The following is a 21,087-nucleotide window of genomic DNA, read 5'->3' on the forward strand; positions in this document are numbered from 1 at the left end:
AGTCACTGGTGCCTGTGCCAACTGCCCTGCCCCTGGACAGGATCACCTTTCCCCCCCTTCTCTTGCCCACACCAGCCACCCCCCCTACCCCCCCAGACAGCCATGTCTTTTATGGAACGTATGTCTGTTTCCAATCCTGCGGCGCCAACCACTCCGTCCCCTTGCAGTGGTTCCCACAGAGGACGCCTGACTACTAAGAGGCAGTGTGAGCGACAGCATCCCTCCTCGGATGACTCCGCTTCTCCCCCTCGGCTAGAAGCTTGCTCAGACTCCTCTTCCCCCCCCCTCCCCAAGGAAGCGCAGGTCTGAAGGGAAATTGTCCGGCTCGGACGAGGTCACGGAGTGGGACCTTCCGCCAAAGCTCTCCATCAAGGTGGCTAATCTAGTAGCGGCTGTCCGTGACACCTTTTAATCGCCAAGGGGATTCTCCTCCTTCCACTAGGAGGGAGTTCACCCTTTTTCCTCCCAAAAAAACAGAGGCTGCTGCCTTTCCGGTCCATGAGGAATTTTTCACTGTCATAGCCAGGGCATGGAACCGTCCTAATCGGAGGTTTTCCGCCACAAAACTCATGGATACTCTCTACCCTTTCCCGGCGGACAGCGTGGAGAAGTTGTCTTCTCCCCCTACGGTGGATCCCCCGGTAGCCAGGTTGGCCAAAAACATGGCCCTCCCTGTCCTGGACGGCTCCTCTCTGCAGGACGCTGTGGACAGGCGCCTAGATTCTCTGTCAGAATCCATATTCTCTCTGGCGGGCACGTCCCTGCGACCTGCCTTTGCCTCGGCATGGGTGGCCAGAGCTCTCTCAATGTGGCTGCAGCGCCATCACCAGGACCTGGCGGACCAAGGTGCGTCTGCGGACACACTGGATTTGGTTCTCCAGATGTCTCAGGCCTCCAAATTCCTCTGGGAGGCTTCCATGGACATTGGTCCCCTTTTTGCCCGCATTTCGGCCCTCTTGGTCATTCAACGCAGGGAGGTGTGGTTGAAGGTATGGGACGCTTCCTCCAAGCGTTCCCTTGCGAACCTCCCCTTTGAGAGTTCCAGACTTTTTGGGGCTCAACTGGATGAGTTCATCTCTGCCGCTACAGGGGGCAAGAGCACTCACCTTCCCCAGCCTAGGGCTAAGCGCCTCTTTCAGACGAGGACTTCCGGTTCTCGGTACCAGTCCTTTCGCCGCTACTCTGCGAACAGGTCGTAGCCTGCTTCCTCTTCAGGAGGGTCACAGGACTCCAGCAAGAAGCCCTCCTTCAAACCCCAGCCTGCCTTGCGCCCAAGGACAGTCGACCCGCCCTGCCGCTCCCAAGCAATCTTCTGCACGAAGGGGCGCCCCCACCCCTCGTGGTGGGGCGCCGCCTGCTTTCTTATCAGCAGATTTGAAGGGCTCATGCTCAGGACACATGGGCTCTAGAAATTGTAATGTCTGGTTACAAGATAGAGTTCGTGTCCAGACCACCGGAACGTTTTTTCCCCTCTCGCGTTCTGGGGGATCCGACCAGAGCCTTAGACCTCTTACTGGCAGTTTCTTCCCTTCTGGACCGGGGGGTTATTACCCCCGTTCCCCCAAAGGAACAGGGCACAGGTTTTTATTCAAACCTGTTCGTGGTCCCAAAGAAGGAGGTGTCGTGCGTCCGATCCTGGACCTAAAACTGCTCAACAAATCTCTACGGGTGCGGAGGTTTCGAATGGAATCCCTCTGCTCCGTTATTGTTTTCTCTTCTTCCAGGGGACATCCAGGACGCTTATCTGCATGTTCCGATTGCAGAATCTCACCAACGATTCCTGTTCTTCGCCATTGGGGAAGGGCAGCGTCTGGATCACTGTTCAGACTCTGGAACAGTTCGGCTGGATAATCAATTTCCCAAAGTCCTCTCTCCCATCCCAGAAGCTCTCCTTCCTGGGGATGATTTTGGACACCTCGTCCTCCAGAGTGTTCCTGCCACTCTCCAAGTCCTCCCAGATCCAGGGGCAGTATCTCATCTACTGCGCTCCCAGTCCCTCTCCATACGGGACTGCATGCGGGTCCTGGGTCTGATGGTGGCCTCTTTCGAGGCCGTTCCGTATGCCCAGTTTCACACTCGCTTGCTGCAACAGGAGATTTTTTTTCCCCTCTGGGACAAAACCCCCTCGAGGTCTGGACGATCGCATCCGCTTGTCTCAGCGGGTTCGGGCAGCTCTCCCTTGGTGGCTATCCCTGATGATTCTGAGGTCGGGGAGATCCTTTCTCCTGGACGGTTGTCACCACCGATGCCAGCCTCCTCGGTTGGGGCGGCGTTCTCCAGTCTCGCACGGTTCAAGGGATTTGGTCGGCGGTGGAGTCTCGCCTGCCGATCAACATTCTGGAACTGAGGGCGATTTTCTACTCTCTCTCCTATTGGACCCCCCGGTGAGGATTCAATCGGACAATGCCACGGCCGCGGCCTACATCAACCATCAGGGCGGGACCCGCAGCTGGATGGTGATGCAGGAGGTGACGAGAATTCTGACATGGTTGGAGTCGCACGTTCCTGTGTTGTCAGCAGTTTACATTCCAGGAGTGGACAACTGGACAGCGGACCTTCTAAGCCGCAACAAGGTGGATCCAGGCGAGTGGTCTCTGCATCCAGAAGTGTTCGAAGAAATCTGCCACAGATGGGGCCGTCTGAACACAGCAAGCTCCCAGTGTTCCTGGCTCGCGCCCGAGATCCGAAGGCGCACTGGGTGGACGCTCTGGTGTCTCCGTGGCAGGACTTCAGTCTCCTCTGTGTCTTCCCGCCGTTTCCTCTCCTACCGAAGGTTCTACGCAAGAAGGACTCCCGACCACTCTCATCGCCCCAGAGTGGCCTCGCCGCGCGTGGTTTTCGGCCGTGGCTCGGATGCTGGCGGACGCCCCATGGCCTCTTCTCAACAGACAGGACCTACTGTCTCAGGGCCCGCTCTTCCACCAGAATTTACGGTCTCTTCGTTTAATGGCGTGGCTGTTGAAACCGCCATCCTGAAGAAGAGGGGGTTCTCGGATTCAGTGATTAGGACCATGATCAGAGCGAGGAAGTCTGCTTCCTCCCGGATTTACTATCGTACCTGAAGGGCCTTCCTGTCAATTTGTGAGAGTTCGGGGTTCCCTCCCCTTCGTTTTTCCATCCCGATGGTGCTGTATTTTCTTCAGTCCAGCCTTGAGAAGGGACTGTCGCTGAGTTCCCTGAAAGGTCAGGTTTCCCTTGCGTGTCTGGGTCCTGTGAAGACTTTTCTGCAGAGGGTGGCACATTCAGTTCCTCCGTATGTTCCCCCTTTGCCTCCCTGGGATCTCAATTTGGTCCTGCACGCTGCAGTCGCCCCCCTTTGAACCTTTGAGGGAGGTCTCTCTGACTGTTCTCACCTGGAAAGTGGTCTTCCTTGTGGCCATAACTTCCATCAGACGGGTGTCGGAGCTGGCCGCTCTTTCCTGCCAGGTGGTCTCTCCCTTCCACCTTAACGAGGATCTTGTCCTGCCTTCCTTTTGCCCTTCTCCGGCTAACCCCAAGGAACGCACGTAAGGACGTAAGGGCCCTGAAGGTGTATCTCGCGGCTACTGCTTCCGTCCGCCGTTCAGATTCCCTCTTTGTGATTCCCGAGGGGCCTCACAAGGGTTTGGCGGCCTCCAAGGTCATTGTGGCACAATGGATCCGCTCGGCTATTTCCGCGGTTTATCGCGCTCGTGGTAGAGTTTCCCCGGCTAGGATTACCGCTCACTCCACTAGGGCAGTGGGGGCTTCCTGGGCAAGACGCAATCGTGCCTCTGCGTCTCAGCTGTGTAAGGCGGCCACCTGGTCTTCCTTGCATACCTTTACGAAATTTAATCAGTTGCATTCACTGGCTTCTGTTGATGCTTTCTTTGGCCGCAGGGTTTTGCAGGCTGTGGTTCCTGTTTGACCGTTGGACGTTCCTCCTGGCGGTGTTGATGTTTTTTCCCACCCCATGGACTGCTTTAGGACGTCCCATGGTCTGTGTCCCTCAATGGAAAATAGTACGAGAAAAGGAGATTTTTTGTGAAACTCGCCTGTAAAAAAAAAAAAATCTTGTCTTTTCCATTGGGGGACACAGCTCCCACCCATTCTGCCTGTTGCAGGAGGGGTCTTCAGTTCAGTTTCTGTTTGTGGTTGGACTTTTATGGTTTGGTCCGATGGTTTCCATAATTTTTTCTTGCTCCTTCTCCTACTGCTTGTGCAACGCCTGAGTTCCTCCTGGTGGAGTCGGGGGGTATAGCCCGAGGAGGAGGAGCTCTTTTGTATTTGCATAGTGTCCCTCCTACTAATACCTCTAAGCTATACCCATGGTCTGTGTCCCCCAATGGAAAAGACGAGAAAAAGATTTTACAGGTGAGCTTCACAAACAATCTCCTTTTCTCTCAGTAAACTTGCTGGCATCATTGTCTCTACTTCTTTACTAGGTTAAAAGTGAAATAAATAAATCCTACAAGCTGCTGGAGATTGATATTGATGGCATCTTTAAGTCACTTCTGCTGTTGAAGAAAAAGAAATACGCTGCCCTCATCGTAGAGCCTACAGCCGACGGGAAGTATGTAACCAAGCAAGAGCTGAAAGGTCTGGATATAGTCAGAAGGGACTGGTGCGAGCTTGCTAAAATGGCTGGAAAGTAAGTTTCCTACAGTATTATGATTTTGTTTAGAATCTGTATTAGTTTTTTATGTATTCATCTTTCAAGCCAGTATTAGTGCCGACACATTTGGTCCTGGCATTTGAAGTGTCACTTCTGCCATTGAAATATGTAGAGAATTAACATTTGCATTCCTTGTCAACATTCTGCATATAAAAAATGTAATCTAAAAGTTTTAAACAGATTTGGAGAACAAAGCCTGTTCTGTTGTGAATAACAACGTATGTACCTGATATACAAACCATGCGGCCATCATTTTTATAGTCCTTTTATAGAATGCAAAGTATAGTTGTGCATTACAATGAACAGGCATGACAAACACTTGGCACTAACACTTACCACTTACACTAAATACAGGATGTTCTTTGACTGCTTATGTGTTAATAGGACCTCTTTCTCACGTGCAGTTTTGGTATTTTAAAAACCTCATGCAGATGCTGGTTTTGGAAAATGCATATCCTTTTTATTTATTTTTATTAAACGTGTTGGTCTTAGTTTCTGTAACTCCTTTTGAATAAGAGCTAAGCAAGCAGCATAGCGGGACAAGTGACAATGAGTCTATAACTCTGTGAGTTACAGCAGTGTAGCTAGTTCTCCTACGCTGTTTGTGTAGCTCCCATTCACTACAATGTGAGTTACAGAGCGCCAGCCCATTTGGCTGTGAGCTCAGCCGTCTGGGTCTGGCGTTTAGTCCGATCCCCCTGTGGAAAGGGCAAGATCGGACTGCTTTCTTATTCATCCAGGGCTGTATATGCTTTTATGCAGGACAGCAGATGAACTGGTCCAGCGCGTGTACAGAAGAGCCATCATGTGACTGCCACCATTCTGCTTCCCATGGCTGCACTTCTGAGTTGTTTACATAGACCAGAAATCGGCAACATTCGGCACTCCTGCTGCTGTAAAACTACAACTCCCAGCATGCACACTTTCTTGGCTGTTCTTGTCACTCTGATAGAAGTGAAAGGAGGATTCTGGGAGTTGTAGTGTCAGAACAGCTGAAGTGTGGGAGGTCACTGATCCCAGACATAGACCATGGCTGCTCAGGTGAGCTAAAAGCATGCTGTGCAGTTATTGTGCCATAGCATGCACTGCGTAGCAGTTTAGGTAATATTCATCTAATGTGGCCAACCTCTTTTAAGAAACATTACATCACCATATTAAGGAAGAGTTAAAAAAAAAAAAAAAAAAACACCAAAAAATGTACGCATTTTTTTTAAAACTTGCATTCAGTTTTTAAAAACACAGAAACTGCGTGTGTGAAAGAACGCTCCATCTTTCAGGCTGTGAAAAACCTATTTTTAAACCTGTTTCATTTGTGTTGTCAATAAAACCGTGACAATTGATCATACAATGCTGCGGTTTTGCTGTGTGGTAATTGGCTGTATGGAAAACTACTGCCATGTGTGAACACGGTCATCATGGTCATAAATACCTGATCATGTAAACGTCGTCTTAGAATCTCAAAAGAAACAGGTGACATCGCTGAGCAGTCATATGCTATCAGGAGAACAATTTTTTCATGTAATTGTAGACCTGAGGACACTGAAGATGTATGTTTAGCACTTGCTGCTTTGCCATGTTCTTCAGAGTGAAGACTGTATATGCAAAGACATATATAGTTTATTTCAGCATTGCCATCTTTGATGCTTATTTATGGGTCAGCATACTTATTTATCAGCGTTAGTTTTGTAGCCAGCCTTTTATCCGCACACAATAGAGAAATGTTAAAATGGACGTTTAGAATAGAAACAGATAATGCTTGAAAAATAGCATTCCAGATATGCAGCGTCTCTCTATGGAGACCGGACTCGCAATAAACTCAAATTGCCTTGCTGCGTAGTGCTACCCCTCGATTTTATCTTGTAAAAAGCACTATAACAAATGAAAATATTGAATGCTGCGTGCCTTTGTTACAGCTCAGTAAGGGACTCCTGCTTGATAAAGAAAACGCAGGCAGTAGGGACTCCAGATTTACTGGTATGAATCATGTTCCGCAAGTGTTGACAATGGCACATCTGAGGTATTTTTCGGTACACGAGAGGGACAAAATATATCAATTGTGTAATAAAGGGACAACAAGACTGCTTAAGAAACTTGAAATAATCTGCGTTTCCACCATCAAATAATGCAGACCTTTAACTAAATAAGTGTGAAGTGCCTTTTTAATCATTTTTATGTTTTAAAATTGAATAGAAAGGTATCGATTGCAGAAAAGCAGCAGCTTACAATAAACTTGTGCCTTGGGCCCACCAAAACTATACATCACTCTGCTCAGCTCCTCCTGCTCTGTAACATGGTGCTTTCCTATTGCAATTTGAGGTGACAGGTCCCCTTTAAAGAGTGTTTGCCAGTTCTCCGATATGATGTTGTTTTACACTCATGAATCAATGTGAGAAACCTATACCTACATACCAAGGGAATTCAGGAAACCTTTTCTGAGTGTTTTTTATTGATGATAATGTTCCGTCATTATTATTGTTATTCTATCCAGTTTTGGTCCAAAGTATGTCTAGTACCCAGACTTATCTTAACGGACATTGTCAGTATAGTTGTACCTATGAAACTGGCTGACCTGTTACATGTGCACTTGGCAGCTGAAGGCATCTGTGTTGGTCCCATGTCCATATGTGTCCTCATTGCTGAGAAAACTACGTTTTAATAAATGCAAATGAGTCTCAAGGAGAAACAAGGGTGTTGCTGTTACACCTAGAGAAGCTGCTCTCTGCATCTGCTGCACCTTTTGCACTATGACAGGGGCAGGCAGGGTAAATGCCCACACACCTGCCTGGCCATGTCAGTCCAGGAAATGCAGCAGTTGCAGAGAGAGCTGTTTCGGTTATTAAAATTTAGTTTTTCTCAATTTTCGGCACATGCAACCGGTCAGCCAATTTCATAGGTACAAATCTGCTGACCGATGACAGAACTCAGGAGCGTCTTGAAATGAGTTTCCATGGTCAAGCAGCTGCACGCAAGCCTGATATCACTGCGCACAATGCCAGGAGTTGTCTGCAGTAGTGTAAAGCGCAGTATGAATGGTGGTGCACATCCCCGAGGTGTCCACTGTCGGGGATCTCCAGCAACGTACAGATGATGTAATGCAATTAGGTTTTACTGAAAATCCAAAGTACAGTCATTTCAGGGACCCTTCGGGCACTGGTGCTCTTTAGCAAGCTGTTTGTTGTGCTGCAGTGTGACAGAAGCCCCCACAGTGTAGTGTTGTCTGGTAAATATACCAAAGCACCAGGTATAATATATACCTCTTCACGCCTACATCCTGGTTACATTTACCAACCAGGAGTCAACACACTCCCTCTATAGCGGTGGCATCCATCTGATCCAGTGTTCACCACTTCCCCAGGTGCGTTTTCTATGACAACATACTTACATTGCAATACTTATACGTACATATATATATATATATATATATATATATATATTTTACACCGATCTGAAAGAGGAGCTGTCCCCTCTCCTTATATTATTTTAGTAACTTGCATTCACCATGTAATAACAATTCTGGAGCATCTATTCTTAATACTCTATGTTGTGCCATTCTTCCGTTATTCCTGCTAGAAGTTTACAAACAAATTGGCAGCAGTCTGCACTAAAGGTACTCTTGGTGTTAATCAGCTTGTGGCGAAACCAACCTCGCCACTGGGTTTTAGAGGGGCCTCGCTGCCAGCCTCTTGCCTCAGGATTATGGCCAATACTAACTTTAAAGGAGAAGACAGACCGGCCGCACAGCTTAAATCGGTCTTTGGAATTGTATTGTATGTTATGTGAGGGTACACAGATGGCTAATTTTATTGTATTTGTGTAGTCTGAGTGCTATTCACCTAATAATATGCACTCAGACTTGAGCTATCTGGGGATATGTTAAATGTCTGTGTTTACTGTAAGGGTTGTGACATTGTATGTTTTAAATGGTGATTTCTGTCCTGTTGTCCCCACTTGTGTATTGGCGATTTCCCTTTGTCCTGAGAGATAATTGAATTACTCCTCGGGTGTCTCCAGGGCAGAGAGGAGGAAACCATGATGCATTGTGGGGATGTATTGTGTCTGTGTATCCTGAATTGCTGCATATCTGTCCTGTGTCACAGTCTTCCATCTGGTCCCCTAGGGGAGTGTCCACCAGATGGGGACCTGCATAAATACGGGCGGGTAGCCCTCAATAAAGGGTGCCTGTTTTATCCTTCATCATGTTGAGGCTGGTGTTTGGGTAACTGATCGACACTGGGGGATTGCTATACGCTGAAGATTTGCTATACTCTTCTGGCTGTAACTACTAGCTCTTGTACGAGCTGTTCCTGCTCTCTGGATTTAGGAGAGGTTCACCCACTGGAGCCTTGTCGTAGGTCCAGGGTGGGTAGGAGACGGTGAGGCCTCAACCAAGCTTCGGCGGTTCGCGGGGTCTGCAGTGCGTACGCTGTCAAGTGGAGTGCTTGGAGTCCTTGGAAAGCACTAGGAGCATCTATCGACTGAGGTACCCGGTCGGGTTGCCGGGAGATCTGTTACACAGCTGTTTGAAGAGAAGGAGGTACTTTTGCGTAGCGCTGCTTGCTCTAAAGAACGCTGCTTGCTTGATTTTAGAGCAGTGTTCCCCAACTCCAGTCCTCGGGGCCCACCTACCGGTGATGATCTGGGAAAATCCCACAGAATGAAGACCTGTGGATAGCCTGATGCATGGACACTAATTATATCACCTGCTCAGTACTAAGGAAATGACCAGCAGGTGGGCCCTGAGGACTGGAGTTGGAGAACACTTGTAGAGGAAGCAGCGCTTGGACCCCCACAGTCAGACCCTCGCAGATCTGATATTGAGGAGCCACTCTGATTATAGGTCATCAATATTAACCCCCTGCACAATCTCTTTAATGGCTGTGCACAAATGGCATATGTTTTTTTTTTTTAGGTAGAGTTTTGACTGCACCTTATCTGCTATGTGAATATTTTATAATCCGCTTTTAGATGGAATGACCTTTACCATTTGTAAAGTTGTTATTTTTCTGTGTCCTGAAACAAAAAGATTTTTTTTTTAAAGAATTTGACATTATAGTTGCCAGTGATTGATGGAAAGTCTTATTCATTCTTTTCATAATTTTCGCTGTGAATTCTCTGTGCTCTGTTCCTCTTCAGATGCTATTTTATTTTCTTGGAGAATTATCAGTTAACTTGCACTGATTATCACTGATTTCATTTGTTCAAAGCAAGGTTGTAAATTGTCTCTTTTGTTCCTGATGTCCCAATTATGTTCCACCTGCTTCCACTGACCGCCTTGGCTTGTGATTCAGTCAAATTAGCTCACCCTTGTGAATGGATAATGTCTTTAGCAGATCCCATCTTCATCTGTGCTTCTGTTGTTTTCTGGAAAACCTTTCAAATTTTCCTTTTCTATTTTTCCTTTTAGTTACGTAATCAGTCAGATCTTGTCAGACCAGCCCCGAGACACCATAGTTGAAAACATTCAGAAAAAGCTCATGGAGATTGGAGAAAATGTGATCAATGGCAGCATCCCCATTGGCCAGTATGAGATTAATAAGGTAAACTTTTAGAGGGACTGAGGTTTCCAGATTTTCCCTTTTGTGCTTATGTAATTACTGAGACATGTTTTTCGGTCCACTCCATTATATTATGTTAGAGGATGTTTTCTGGCTAGCTAGGACTGTCGGAGGATGCGTTTAAACTATGATAAGCCATGAAAGCCGTCATAACTTAAGCACATCCTCTGGCAGTGCAGGGCATATAAAGACCGGGGGAGAAAACGCCAGTCTTGATAAATGATCTCCATTAAATTTGGCGGAAAATGCCATTTGAATGCCCATCGAAGAATATGGTCTTTGCCATCTTTCCTCTCTGTCCATACCACGTTTGGTGTGTGCACTTTACAAGTGCAATTGTTTGCCATCCATTTATATGTGTTTAATTGATTTCCATTGTAAAAATAAAATTGCAGTAGCCTTTTACTGGGCATGTCAATTGACTTCAATTTCCAATATGGTTAGAAAGAATGGTATGCTTACTAATGCTGATTGGACTGGTCCATTGGAGGCTATAACTATGTGTTGGCATGCAAATTGACGGATTTTCTCAAAGAATGTGCTAGGCATGCACAATAAAAATTGTGAAAGTTCAGCCCACAAGTCCTATCTCTGTATTTTACATTTTAAAGGGGGTTCCCACCTCATCCTTTACCATAAATAGGCCATTAATCTTGGAATCTTGTAAAGCCCCTTTAATGTCTTTACCACACCAGTGCAGCTTTCCCATTGTGTCACTCCGTTATTAATGTTTTTTATTTTTTATTATTTTTATTTTATTTTAGGCCCTAACAAAGGATCCACAGGACTACCCAGACAAAAAAAGTTTGCCCCATGTACACGTTGCCTTATGGATAAATTCCCAGGAAGGAAGAAAGATGAAGGCTGGGGATACCATCTCCTATGTCATATGCCGGGTACTTACCTATACCCCAATTGTTGAACTTTGTGTTTGTAATGGGTTAAAGAAAACAATATAGATGTATTTTATGTCATTTGCCATCCATGTGTAGTCAGAAATTTAATTTGGACTATTTCTTATGAGCTGGAGCTGTTCAGCTAATAGGCTAGAGAGGAAAGGAGGAAGTTAAACTCGCTGTGGGTTACTCCATTATTAATGTATTTCCATTACCATTTATGATGCCTCTTATCTAGTCATGGAGAATGGAGAGGAGCGACCATGATGGTGTCACGGTCCCTCAGGTGACTGATGTCAGGAGATCAAGGAGACTGGCTAAGCGTGGAGGAATCTAACAGCCTCCTTGATTTCTCTGGATTCAGTGTTGATAGGGTTAATGACCACTTCCCTTGTCTCAGCTGTTGCTCAGTGGTCATCATTTCTACCCTTTATAGTCTGACCCCACCCTTCTGACAATGCGGTAGATTGCTTGATTTGGTTTAGGAAAGAGCTGGAGTGTGTCTCGCTTGTTTGTATTTTCTCTTTTCCCCTTGGTTGTGGTTACTAGGCCTCAGGGAGATGCTTGTTCCTTTATCTTGGAAGGAACGGGTTGTCTCAGCCCTGCCAATATCTTTAGGGCTCCTCAGGGTCTCCAGGGCTTCGAGGTTACTGTGTATGGGCATTTCTACCTTAAAGGGGTGCCCATACGGTTAGGAGTCAGGGCCAGGAGTAGGGTTCTTTAGGTGTTGACCCTTTCCCTTCCTTAGCATTGAGGCCTAGTTGCTTTTCCCTTCCCCTCTGATTGTCGTTGTGGTGTTTACTCCTTTACCTCATCTGTGACACAATCTACCGCCATAAACGCCATTTTTTGTTCAGGTCAGTGCAGCTATGGATTCTATATCTGCACTCGGAACAGATGCAGGCGCTGTCTGTGGAGGTAGCAGACCTCCGTGCGACAGTCTTACAGATTCAGAAACCACAGGCGGCTGGTTCCGGTGGTGGATTCCAGGCCTGCCCTGAACCGAAGGTGGCTCTCCCGGACAGATTTTCTGGAGGTAGTGACAATTATCCGGTTCAGGGAGTCATTTAAATTATACTTTAAGCTGCGTCCATACTCTTCTGGGAACGAGAGTCAATGTGTGGCTATGATCATTTCTTTGCTTAAAGATGACGCCCAGCCATGGGCTTTTTCTCTGCCGACCTGATCACTGTCCTTCCAGTCGGTAGATGAGTTTTTTTTATTTACGATGACCCGGATTGGATCTCTCAGGCCGAAACCAAATTACGTGGTTTACGGCAGGGAACTCTATTGCTCTGAATTTAGTTGCTGGGCTACGGATGCGGAGTGGAATGATCCTGCTCTCCGTCGCCAATTCTGTAAGGGTCCATCGGAGAGGCTGCTGGACGCGTTGGCCTTTCGTGAAAATCCTGAGTCATTGGAAGTCCCTTGCTGTATGTCTTGATAGACGCCTGAGGGAGAGATCTAGGTGTCCTCACCCTCAAGACGTACTGTCAAACAAGGTGGCGGCTTCCTTTGACACTTATGATAAAGAGACACTTGTGGTTGTGCCTTGTGATGTGCCTGTGTGCAGTTAGGGGGAGCTACTCCTGAGACTGTAATAACTATTGATGTGGGTGGGGAGCAAGAAAACCTACTTTTGTCATTTACTGGTAGTACCTGATTTCTCCTGTCTGCCGTGGTGGCGCTAGAGTCCAAAACAGTGGAAATTTAGGTATTTATCGATAGTTGGGCTGGGGTTAACCTGATTGATGGACAGTTTGTTCGCTTTCATCGGTTGTCTACTAGTGCACTAGAGAAAAGCAGTTTTGTCTTTGCAATTTATTCTGCACCTCTTACCCAAAAATGCCTGTTGCAGGTGGTAAATGACATCTATTTAAGAGTGGGTGATTTCCATCAGGAATCTATCTCATGTTATGTGTTGGAAGGTCTGCTTGATAGTTTTGGGCTTACTATGGTTAAGAAAACATAACCCTACCATCAACTGGCAAGCGAGACAGATTCTCAATTGGAGTGATTTTTGCATGGACAACTGTCTTAATACATCTTTCTCTGTGGTCACCACTAAAACTGTACCCTCGTTTGTTTCCGAATTTTCTGATGTGTTTTCTGAGAGTGGTAACCAGGAGCTACCCCAGCATCGGGAGTATGATTGTCCCATCAATCTTATTCCTGGAGCTAAACTGCCCAAATCTCGGTTGTATAATCTTTCAGAGCCTGAAAGAAAGGCTATGCGAGAGTATATCACGAGAGCTTGGCGAAGGGTCATACTAGACCATCCAAATTCCCAGTGGCTGCTGCGTTGTTCTTTGTAAAGAAAAAAATAATAAAAAAATAAAAAGATGGTACCCTTAGACCATGTCTGGACTTCCATGAGCTCAACCGTATTTCCATCCGTGATCCTTACCCCCTTCCTTTGATTCCAGATTTGTTTAATCAAATTGTCGGTGCCAATGTGTTTTCTAAATTGGATCTGAGGGGGGCATATAATTAGGTAATGATAATAGTGGGGGAAGAATGGAAGACTGCCTTTTAATACCCCTGAGGGTCATTTTGAGAATCTAGTCATGCCTTTTGGGTTAACCAATGCTCCAGTGGTTTTTCAACACTTTGTCAATGACATCTTTCATCATATGGTGGGTAGATTTGTTGTTGTATATCTGGATGACATACTAATTTATTCTCCAGACATGGAGACTCATCAGATTCATGTTAGACAGATGTTACAGATCCTAAGAGAGAATAAATTGTATGCAAAGATGGAAAAATGTGTCTTTGCTGTTCGGGAAGTGCAATTCCTGGGTTACCTGCTTTCATCCACAGGTTTTCGTATAGATCCCGAGAAAGTCTGTGCGGTGTTGGACTGGGATCGACACGAAAATCTGAAAGAGCTTATGCGGTTTTTGGGATTCACCAACTACTGTACTGATTCTAAAGATCCTAGTCCTATTTTGTCTGAAGGGGTAGCCCGATATCCTGATCTTAAGGCTAAGGTGTTGGAGGCCCAAGAGGATGCATCGGACTCTTGTCCTCCAGGGAAATTGTTTGTTCCCTGAGACTTGCGTCACAAGGTATTTGAGGAACATCACTGTACTAGCTGGACACCCTGGGTGTAGATCCACTGTCTATCTCATCTTGTGCAGATTTTGGTGGCTGGGGTTGCGTAAGTGTGTTGAGGACTATGTGTCAGCCTGTTGTACCTGTGCTCGTGCTAAGGTGACACATACTTTGCCTTCCGGATCTATTCTTCCCTTACCCATCCTGTTCAGACCTTGGACGCATTTGTCCATGGACTTTATCATGGATTTTCCAAATTCTTCGGGAAAAAACATGATCCTGGTGGTAGTTGATTGATTTAGCAAAATGGCACATTTTTTATAGCGTTGCCTGCTCTACCCAGTGACAAAACTTTTGCACAGGTGCTTGTCGATAACCTTGTGAAACTACATGGCATTCCCTCTGATGTGGTGTCTGATCGGGGGACTCAGTTTGTTTCCAGATTCTGGAAAGCATTATGTACTCGACTGGGGGTACAATTGTCCTTTTCTTCTGCTTTTCATTCTCAGTCGAACAGACAGATGGAACACTCCAATCAGAACCTGGAGACTTACTTGAGATGTTTTGTTTCTGAGAACCAGGAGGAGTGGTCTTCATTCTTGTCGTTAGCTGAGTTTGCCATTAATAACCGTAGACAGGAGTCCACTGATAAGTCACCGTTTTTTAGGGCATATGGATTCCATCCGCAGTTTGGCACATTTTCTAGTTCTCAAACTTCCGGTATTCCTGAGGAGGAATGATTTTCCTCTTCTTTGTCTTTGATTTGGCGAAAAATTCAAAATAACCTGAAAAAGATGGGGCAACAGGTATAAGCGTGTGGCTGACATGAGACGTATGAATGGTCTGGACCTGAGTGAGTGATTCTGTGTGGCTCTCCACAAGAAACATTAAGCTTAAGGTACCTTCTTGGAAGCTGGGCACACGATTTTTTGGTCCATATAAGATCACTGCCATTGTTAACCCTGTAGCCTTCCGTCTTGAACTTCCTCTGGCCTTGAAAATTTATAACGTATTTCTTAAGTCGTTGTTGAAGAATTGTGTCCAACCTGTTGAGCCATCCTCCTTGCCTCCCACACCTGTCATGGTGGACACTAATTTAGAATTTCAAATCAGCAGGATTCTTCGTAGATCCTTCCAGTATCTCGTCCACTGGAAGAGTTACGGACCAGAGGAGAGGATGTGGGTTCCAGCGGCCGGTGTTAATGCGAATCGTCTGGTGACGGCCTTTCACAGAGCCCATCCTGATGAGGTCGGGCCTGGGTGCCCAGAGGTTACCTGTAGAAAAGGGTTTTGGAAAGAGCTGGAGTGTGGTTCTCCCTGAGTTCCTGCTCATTCTACTACAACAGAAGCTAAGTGTCTCGCTTGTTTTTCTTTTGTCTTTTCCCCTTGGTTGTGGTTACTAGGCGTCAGGGAGACGCTTGTTCCTTTATCCTGGAAGGACCGGGTAGTCTCAGCCCTCCCAATATCTTTAGGGCTCCTCAGGGTCTCCAGATCTTCCAGGTTCCTGTGTATGGGCATTTCCACCTTCAAGGGGTGCCCATACAGTTAGGAGTCAGGGCCAGCAGTAGGGTTCTTTAGTTGGTGACCCTTTCCCTACCCTAGCATTGAGGCCTAGTGCCTTTTCCCTTCCCTTCTGGTTGTCAGTGTTACCCCTTTACCTCATCCGTGACAGGTGGACAATTTGAATGTCCTCTCCATTCCAGAGAACCTTTGCTGCTGCCTGTATTCTGCTGATGGTTTTTGGAAGACAGCTACAGATGATTTAATGCCTTACCCTTATCATCCCACTTGTAAAGCGATCAACTAGGGTTTGTATTTTTGAGCATTCAAGTTAAAGTTAATATTCAAAACTATGGACTTTAATTTCAACTTTTTCCCATGATTTGACATCTACATCTTTCAAAAAAAAAAAATGCAAGGGATCATATTTGTGGGTTCTTCTATAGAAAATGTGCAACTTTATGCACAAACCCTTATCTTGTGATGTGCCATGAAGACATGAAAGATGGTGTCCAGAGAGGCTCAGTGATTGCTAGTTTAATGGGACTGCCATCAGCTTTGGCTTAGGTAGGTTCAGATCATTAACTGCAGTGTTTTCTCTCTGTGCCTATTTTTCCCCCCCTTGTTTTTATTTTGGCATACATACAGCTTATTGATAATGGCAACCCTCTGATGTGGTCTATACTGCATTGCAGTATATTATTCCTATTAATGTTAAACTCATATAGGGTTACCCGGATGGCTGACCACATCATCCTTGGAAAACCATCCACAGCCTGCAGTTGTGTTCTGGGGGCACTAAACTGCTTACAGAGTGAGCCCCCACACACTGTAAAATCTCATAGGTCAGTCACCATTGAACACATGATCTAAAGAATTAAATGACCATGATACAAGTTGTAACTTAGAGTTTGTAATTCAGGCGGTACCCAAGAGTGATGGTGCGGGCACAGCTTCTGCTTAATCTAAAACTTGATAAACTTTAAGATTAAATAACCTATCAATAACTAGACCTATCAAAAGTGCATGACCAAAAATCTAATCTGAAAGCACCTAGCTCCAATCTGTGGGAGTGACATAAAAGCCAAATAAACCTCCAAAATCAGATTGTCATGTTGGATGATTGTGTCATTCCTCCTGCTTATCGCCATGTCAGTTTTCACCACTTGTCACAAACTAATAGGGACAGAATCCTTGAACTGAGAGACAATGGTTTATCACCGCAGGAGATTGCTGCTTGCTTAGACCGAGATTTCAGCATGTCCCAGTAGTTGGGAGATCAAAAATGAACTGGAATGATAGGAAGGTCAACATCTACACAGATGAATCATCTGATTAGAAGAAAGGTGCATTGTCATTCATTCTGTACTGCAAGTGAAATCAGAAATCACATCCCAAGCCTAGGGTGGCAAACAGCATCTTCACAAACTATCCGAAGGCATTTTCACAACATTATGCTATGAGCCAGATGTCAAACTACAGGTTTTCTATTGACCTCGGGCACTCAAAGGCTCTCATGGTGCACAGCAAGATTGGAATGGAGGTCTATCTTCTTTACTGATGAGTCCAGTTTTTCTCTCGGACGCAATGATAGCTGGAGATTGATTTGGGGACCACTGCTAGCAACGCCATGAAGATACTTTCACAAGGAAACGTCACACCAGTCCTACTCCCAGGATTATTGGATGGGATGGCATATAATGAATGGTAGATGAGTTCCTCTAGTCTTTATTTCAGGTAACTAACAGCTTGATGTTTATATATAGATTTTTATGTGAAACCAGTGGTATGGCCATTTCTCCAAAACCTCTCAGCAGCTGTTTTTCAACTGGAGAAAGCCGGGCTGCATTTTGCATCTGTGTCAGTGAGCAGCCTGCGTGGCCTAAACATGTTACGATGGTCTACAGCGTCTCTGGACTTGTCTCCCATCAAGCACATCTGGCAATTGCAAATGGGTCTGCAAGCAGCCAATCTTGATAATTTGCATTCCCATCTGCATTCAGCGCTTTAGAACATTTCTCAGACAACCATTAATAAGTTATTGTATTTCTGCGCATAGCCCTCATGCTCGATATGGAACAAATGTAGTTGTTTAAAAAATAATAATTGTTTACTTATCAATCCTATGATTTCCTGATTTCCATAATAACGTGATTTGTTTTCCTTATTTTTTGGGTGGGTTTGCCGTGTGTGTGTGTGTGTGTATATAAAAAAAATAATAATAATAAATAAATATATATATATATATATATATATATATATATATATATATATAGATCCAGAAAAAGGACGGCACTCCAGTCTTGAAAAGGTAAAAGTGGTTTTAATAAATCTGCCATTCTAGTTTCTCTAAAATAGACCTTATGTGCTTGTCTCTCTTTCATTTAGGATGGGTCTAATCTGAGTGCCAGCCAGAGAGCATATGCTCCTGAACAGCTGCAAAAACAAGACAACCTTTCCATTGACACACAGTACTACCTGTCACAACAAGTTCACCCAGTAGTGTCTCGTATTTGTGAGCCTATAGATGGGATTGATTCCGCACTTATTGCAGCATGGTTAGGTATGTATCACAAGGAACACAAGTCGTATATCTTTATGAAGAATCATAAGAATATTTTAGAAGTATGTGAACAACATGCAACTTTTTACTATTTTTCTATTCTCCATGATATCTTCAGAAAGGTTATTCCAGCTTCTAACCAGCCCGCACATCTTGTTGTAATAGGTCCTCTGACCTCTTGCAGGTGGTCACAAAATCAGATCTGCTCTTGCTGAGAGCAACATAATACGAAAGCCGATTACATGGTAACTTTTGTTGACAGACAAGTTTTAGTAATCTGGGAGGTCCCCTGACATTTTACAGCAAACCTGATTGTATCATATAGCTTACTGGTTAGCCCATACCATGGAAAAGAGATTTTCTTCTTTTGTCTTTCATTTTTAAGCAGACCTAAATGTGACCATAATATACTTCATGATTTCCTTTTATAAACTATTCTTTTAGACTACCATGTAATATTTGTTTTTGTTTCATGTACAGTTTATAAATACATGTATCTGAAGTGTCCCTGCACACATGCTTATAACATTAAATCTCTGTATCCTCTGCTGTCACTCTGCAGTACTAGTTGTATACTAGGGTATACAGATCAGGTCTCCTACTAGAGGTGGCAGTGAGCCACAAAGAATTTTATTTTATTTTTTTAATACTGCTTTTCACATCTTATAAAAGTCTTCCGTCCAGGACCCCCATCTGTCAGGAGAAAATTCTGCAAGCCGTGATGGCCACCAACAACATGGCTTTCTCCATTGAAGACTATGGGCTGCAAAAATGCCATTTAAGCAATTTATATGGGAGTGTTAGGTTGGGATCACGTGATGGAAAATCCAATTTTTGCTTTTCTGCAGCAAACTCTGCACCAAAACGGGACCTATTGCATGCAATTTTTGTGGCAGAAAAGCTACCAGATTTCACCCTCTCCATTGAGAAGGGTGAAATCCGCAACAGAAGTCTACTGTATGTACTGACATTCTGCGTATTTTAAGCTGCACAATACCACCGTTTTTCTTCTGCATATTTGCAGATAATCAATCTCCTGTGACTCCAGCCTTTACACACTGCACAATTTGTTGCAAAACTTTCCGCAAGTGGAAATCGGTTCCATTCACTTGAATGGGGCTTGCAGAAATCCATGTGCTTGCCACCTTATTCAAATCAATAGAACTGATTTTCAGTTGCAGAAATTTCTGCAACAAAATCTGCAGCATGAAGGCATCCTTATAGCTCCGTACAGTCTCCTAATCTTAATAGGGTACCTCTAGATTTCAGGGGGCCTTGCTCTACCGCCTATAATTCCAGCAGAATAAAAAAAATTGTGTCCGGCTTTACTTGGTGCCATGTTTTGTACGTAAATCTTCTATTTCTGCAGCGGCACATGAAGTGCAGTCTTCTGCAGGCATCATAGCTACCTGTGTGTAAAAGCAGTTGTCTAATTTCTTACTACCTACCCGATCTTACTGTGCCAACTCTACCATACACGAGTCTCACACAGGTCCCATTCAATGTCAATTGCATTTTATTTAAGAAGACCCATGCACACGTCTGGTTAGGTGTTGAACTAGTGCCTCTTTAACTGTACCACCACTGCAATACTGGCCTCCAATGTCAGATCAGGTGGGATAACAAAATTATAGTGACACTTTAGAAAGAGTCTTTCACCTCCAAAATCGATTTCAAAGTAAACATGCCGCCATGTAGGCTAGATGCCCCAAGCCATTTCCATACCTTTCTTGTGACAGACCAGTGCTCCAGTCCTGAGAAATGCTTCTCTTTAGATCTATGCGAATAAGGGTACTTTCACACTAGCGTTTTTTATTTTCCGGCATAGAGTTCCTTCTGTCCGCATGACAAGCAGGGAGATGGATCCGTTCTTGCAATGCATTTGTGAGACGGATCTGCATCCGGATGCGTCTCACAAATGCTTTCAGTCATATCCAGATCGGCGGATCTGGCATGCAGTTCCGACGACGGAACTGCTTGCTGGATCACACTGCCACAAGTGTAAAAGTAGCCTAAGGCATAACTGGCAATGCCCCTCAGTTTGGTGCACCATTGCCAAGTGCCTTCCCCTCCTGTTTGACAATTTCTGAGATTCCAGAACCGGTAGTGATGATGCAGGGGGAAGCCATCTGCGCCAAACCGAGCGGCCATGCAGATTGTGCGCTGAAAACCTTATTTACATAAAAGTAAACAGTAGTATGCCTCTACATTAGAGCTCCTGCACATAGCCGTAATTGTTTTGCGGTCTGCGAATTGCAGATACCTGCATCTTTTGGCGCCCCATTGAGATGAAATGGGTCCACATCCGATCCGCAAAAGAATGCGGATCGGATGTGGACCAAAACTACGGCTGTGTTCATGAGCCCTTAGAGGAACACATTTTTTCAGAAAAAAAATGATGATTTTGGTGGTGACAGATATTCTTTTTTTATTGTTGGTGATGCTGCAAATTGGAAACCCAGGTTTGTACTGTGGAATCAGGCTGATGTCCTAGTGAAAATGCTGCTGTAACATTTTGGCTAGGAGATTGACATTTTTAAAGCTTCTTCTTTTTTTTAATTTTTATACACAATGTTAATTAGTAGTGTAAAAATGACAGTCTAGCCTCTGGGTGGCAGCACTGGCTATCACTTAAAAAACATAAAAATGTCTTTGTCCATTTTTCTATCTTAAAGTTTTTGTCCAGTTTATAGCTTTCATTATTTTATGTTGCAAGTCTTTTTGATTTATTGGCTTTGTGAAAAAAAATGTAAAAATAAATCCAAAGGTATTACCCAGAAAGCTCATTGCATGACATCAATGTGCAGATTCAGCAATACATTTTTATAGTGCTTAGTGAAGTTAATGGAATAGTGAGGGGGAAAAAACTGTTAAAGAAGAAAT

The 21,087-nt window shown here is 44.9% G+C and overlaps 1 protein-coding gene across 1 annotated transcript in view; it reads left to right on the plus strand.

The window, feature by feature from the left end:
- Positions 1 to 21,087, plus strand: part of POLA1 (DNA polymerase alpha 1, catalytic subunit) — a 370,264-nt gene that overhangs the window by 159,959 nt on the left and 189,218 nt on the right. The window contains 4 exon segments of the mRNA XM_044284006.1: positions 4,404 to 4,609; positions 10,038 to 10,170; positions 10,953 to 11,084; positions 18,030 to 18,204. Coding sequence (XP_044139941.1) covers positions 4,404 to 4,609; positions 10,038 to 10,170; positions 10,953 to 11,084; positions 18,030 to 18,204 — 646 coding nt within the window.

This window comes from Bufo gargarizans, chromosome 3 (assembly GCF_014858855.1).
Source record: "Bufo gargarizans isolate SCDJY-AF-19 chromosome 3, ASM1485885v1, whole genome shotgun sequence".
Lineage (NCBI taxonomy): Eukaryota > Metazoa > Chordata > Amphibia > Anura > Bufonidae > Bufo > Bufo gargarizans.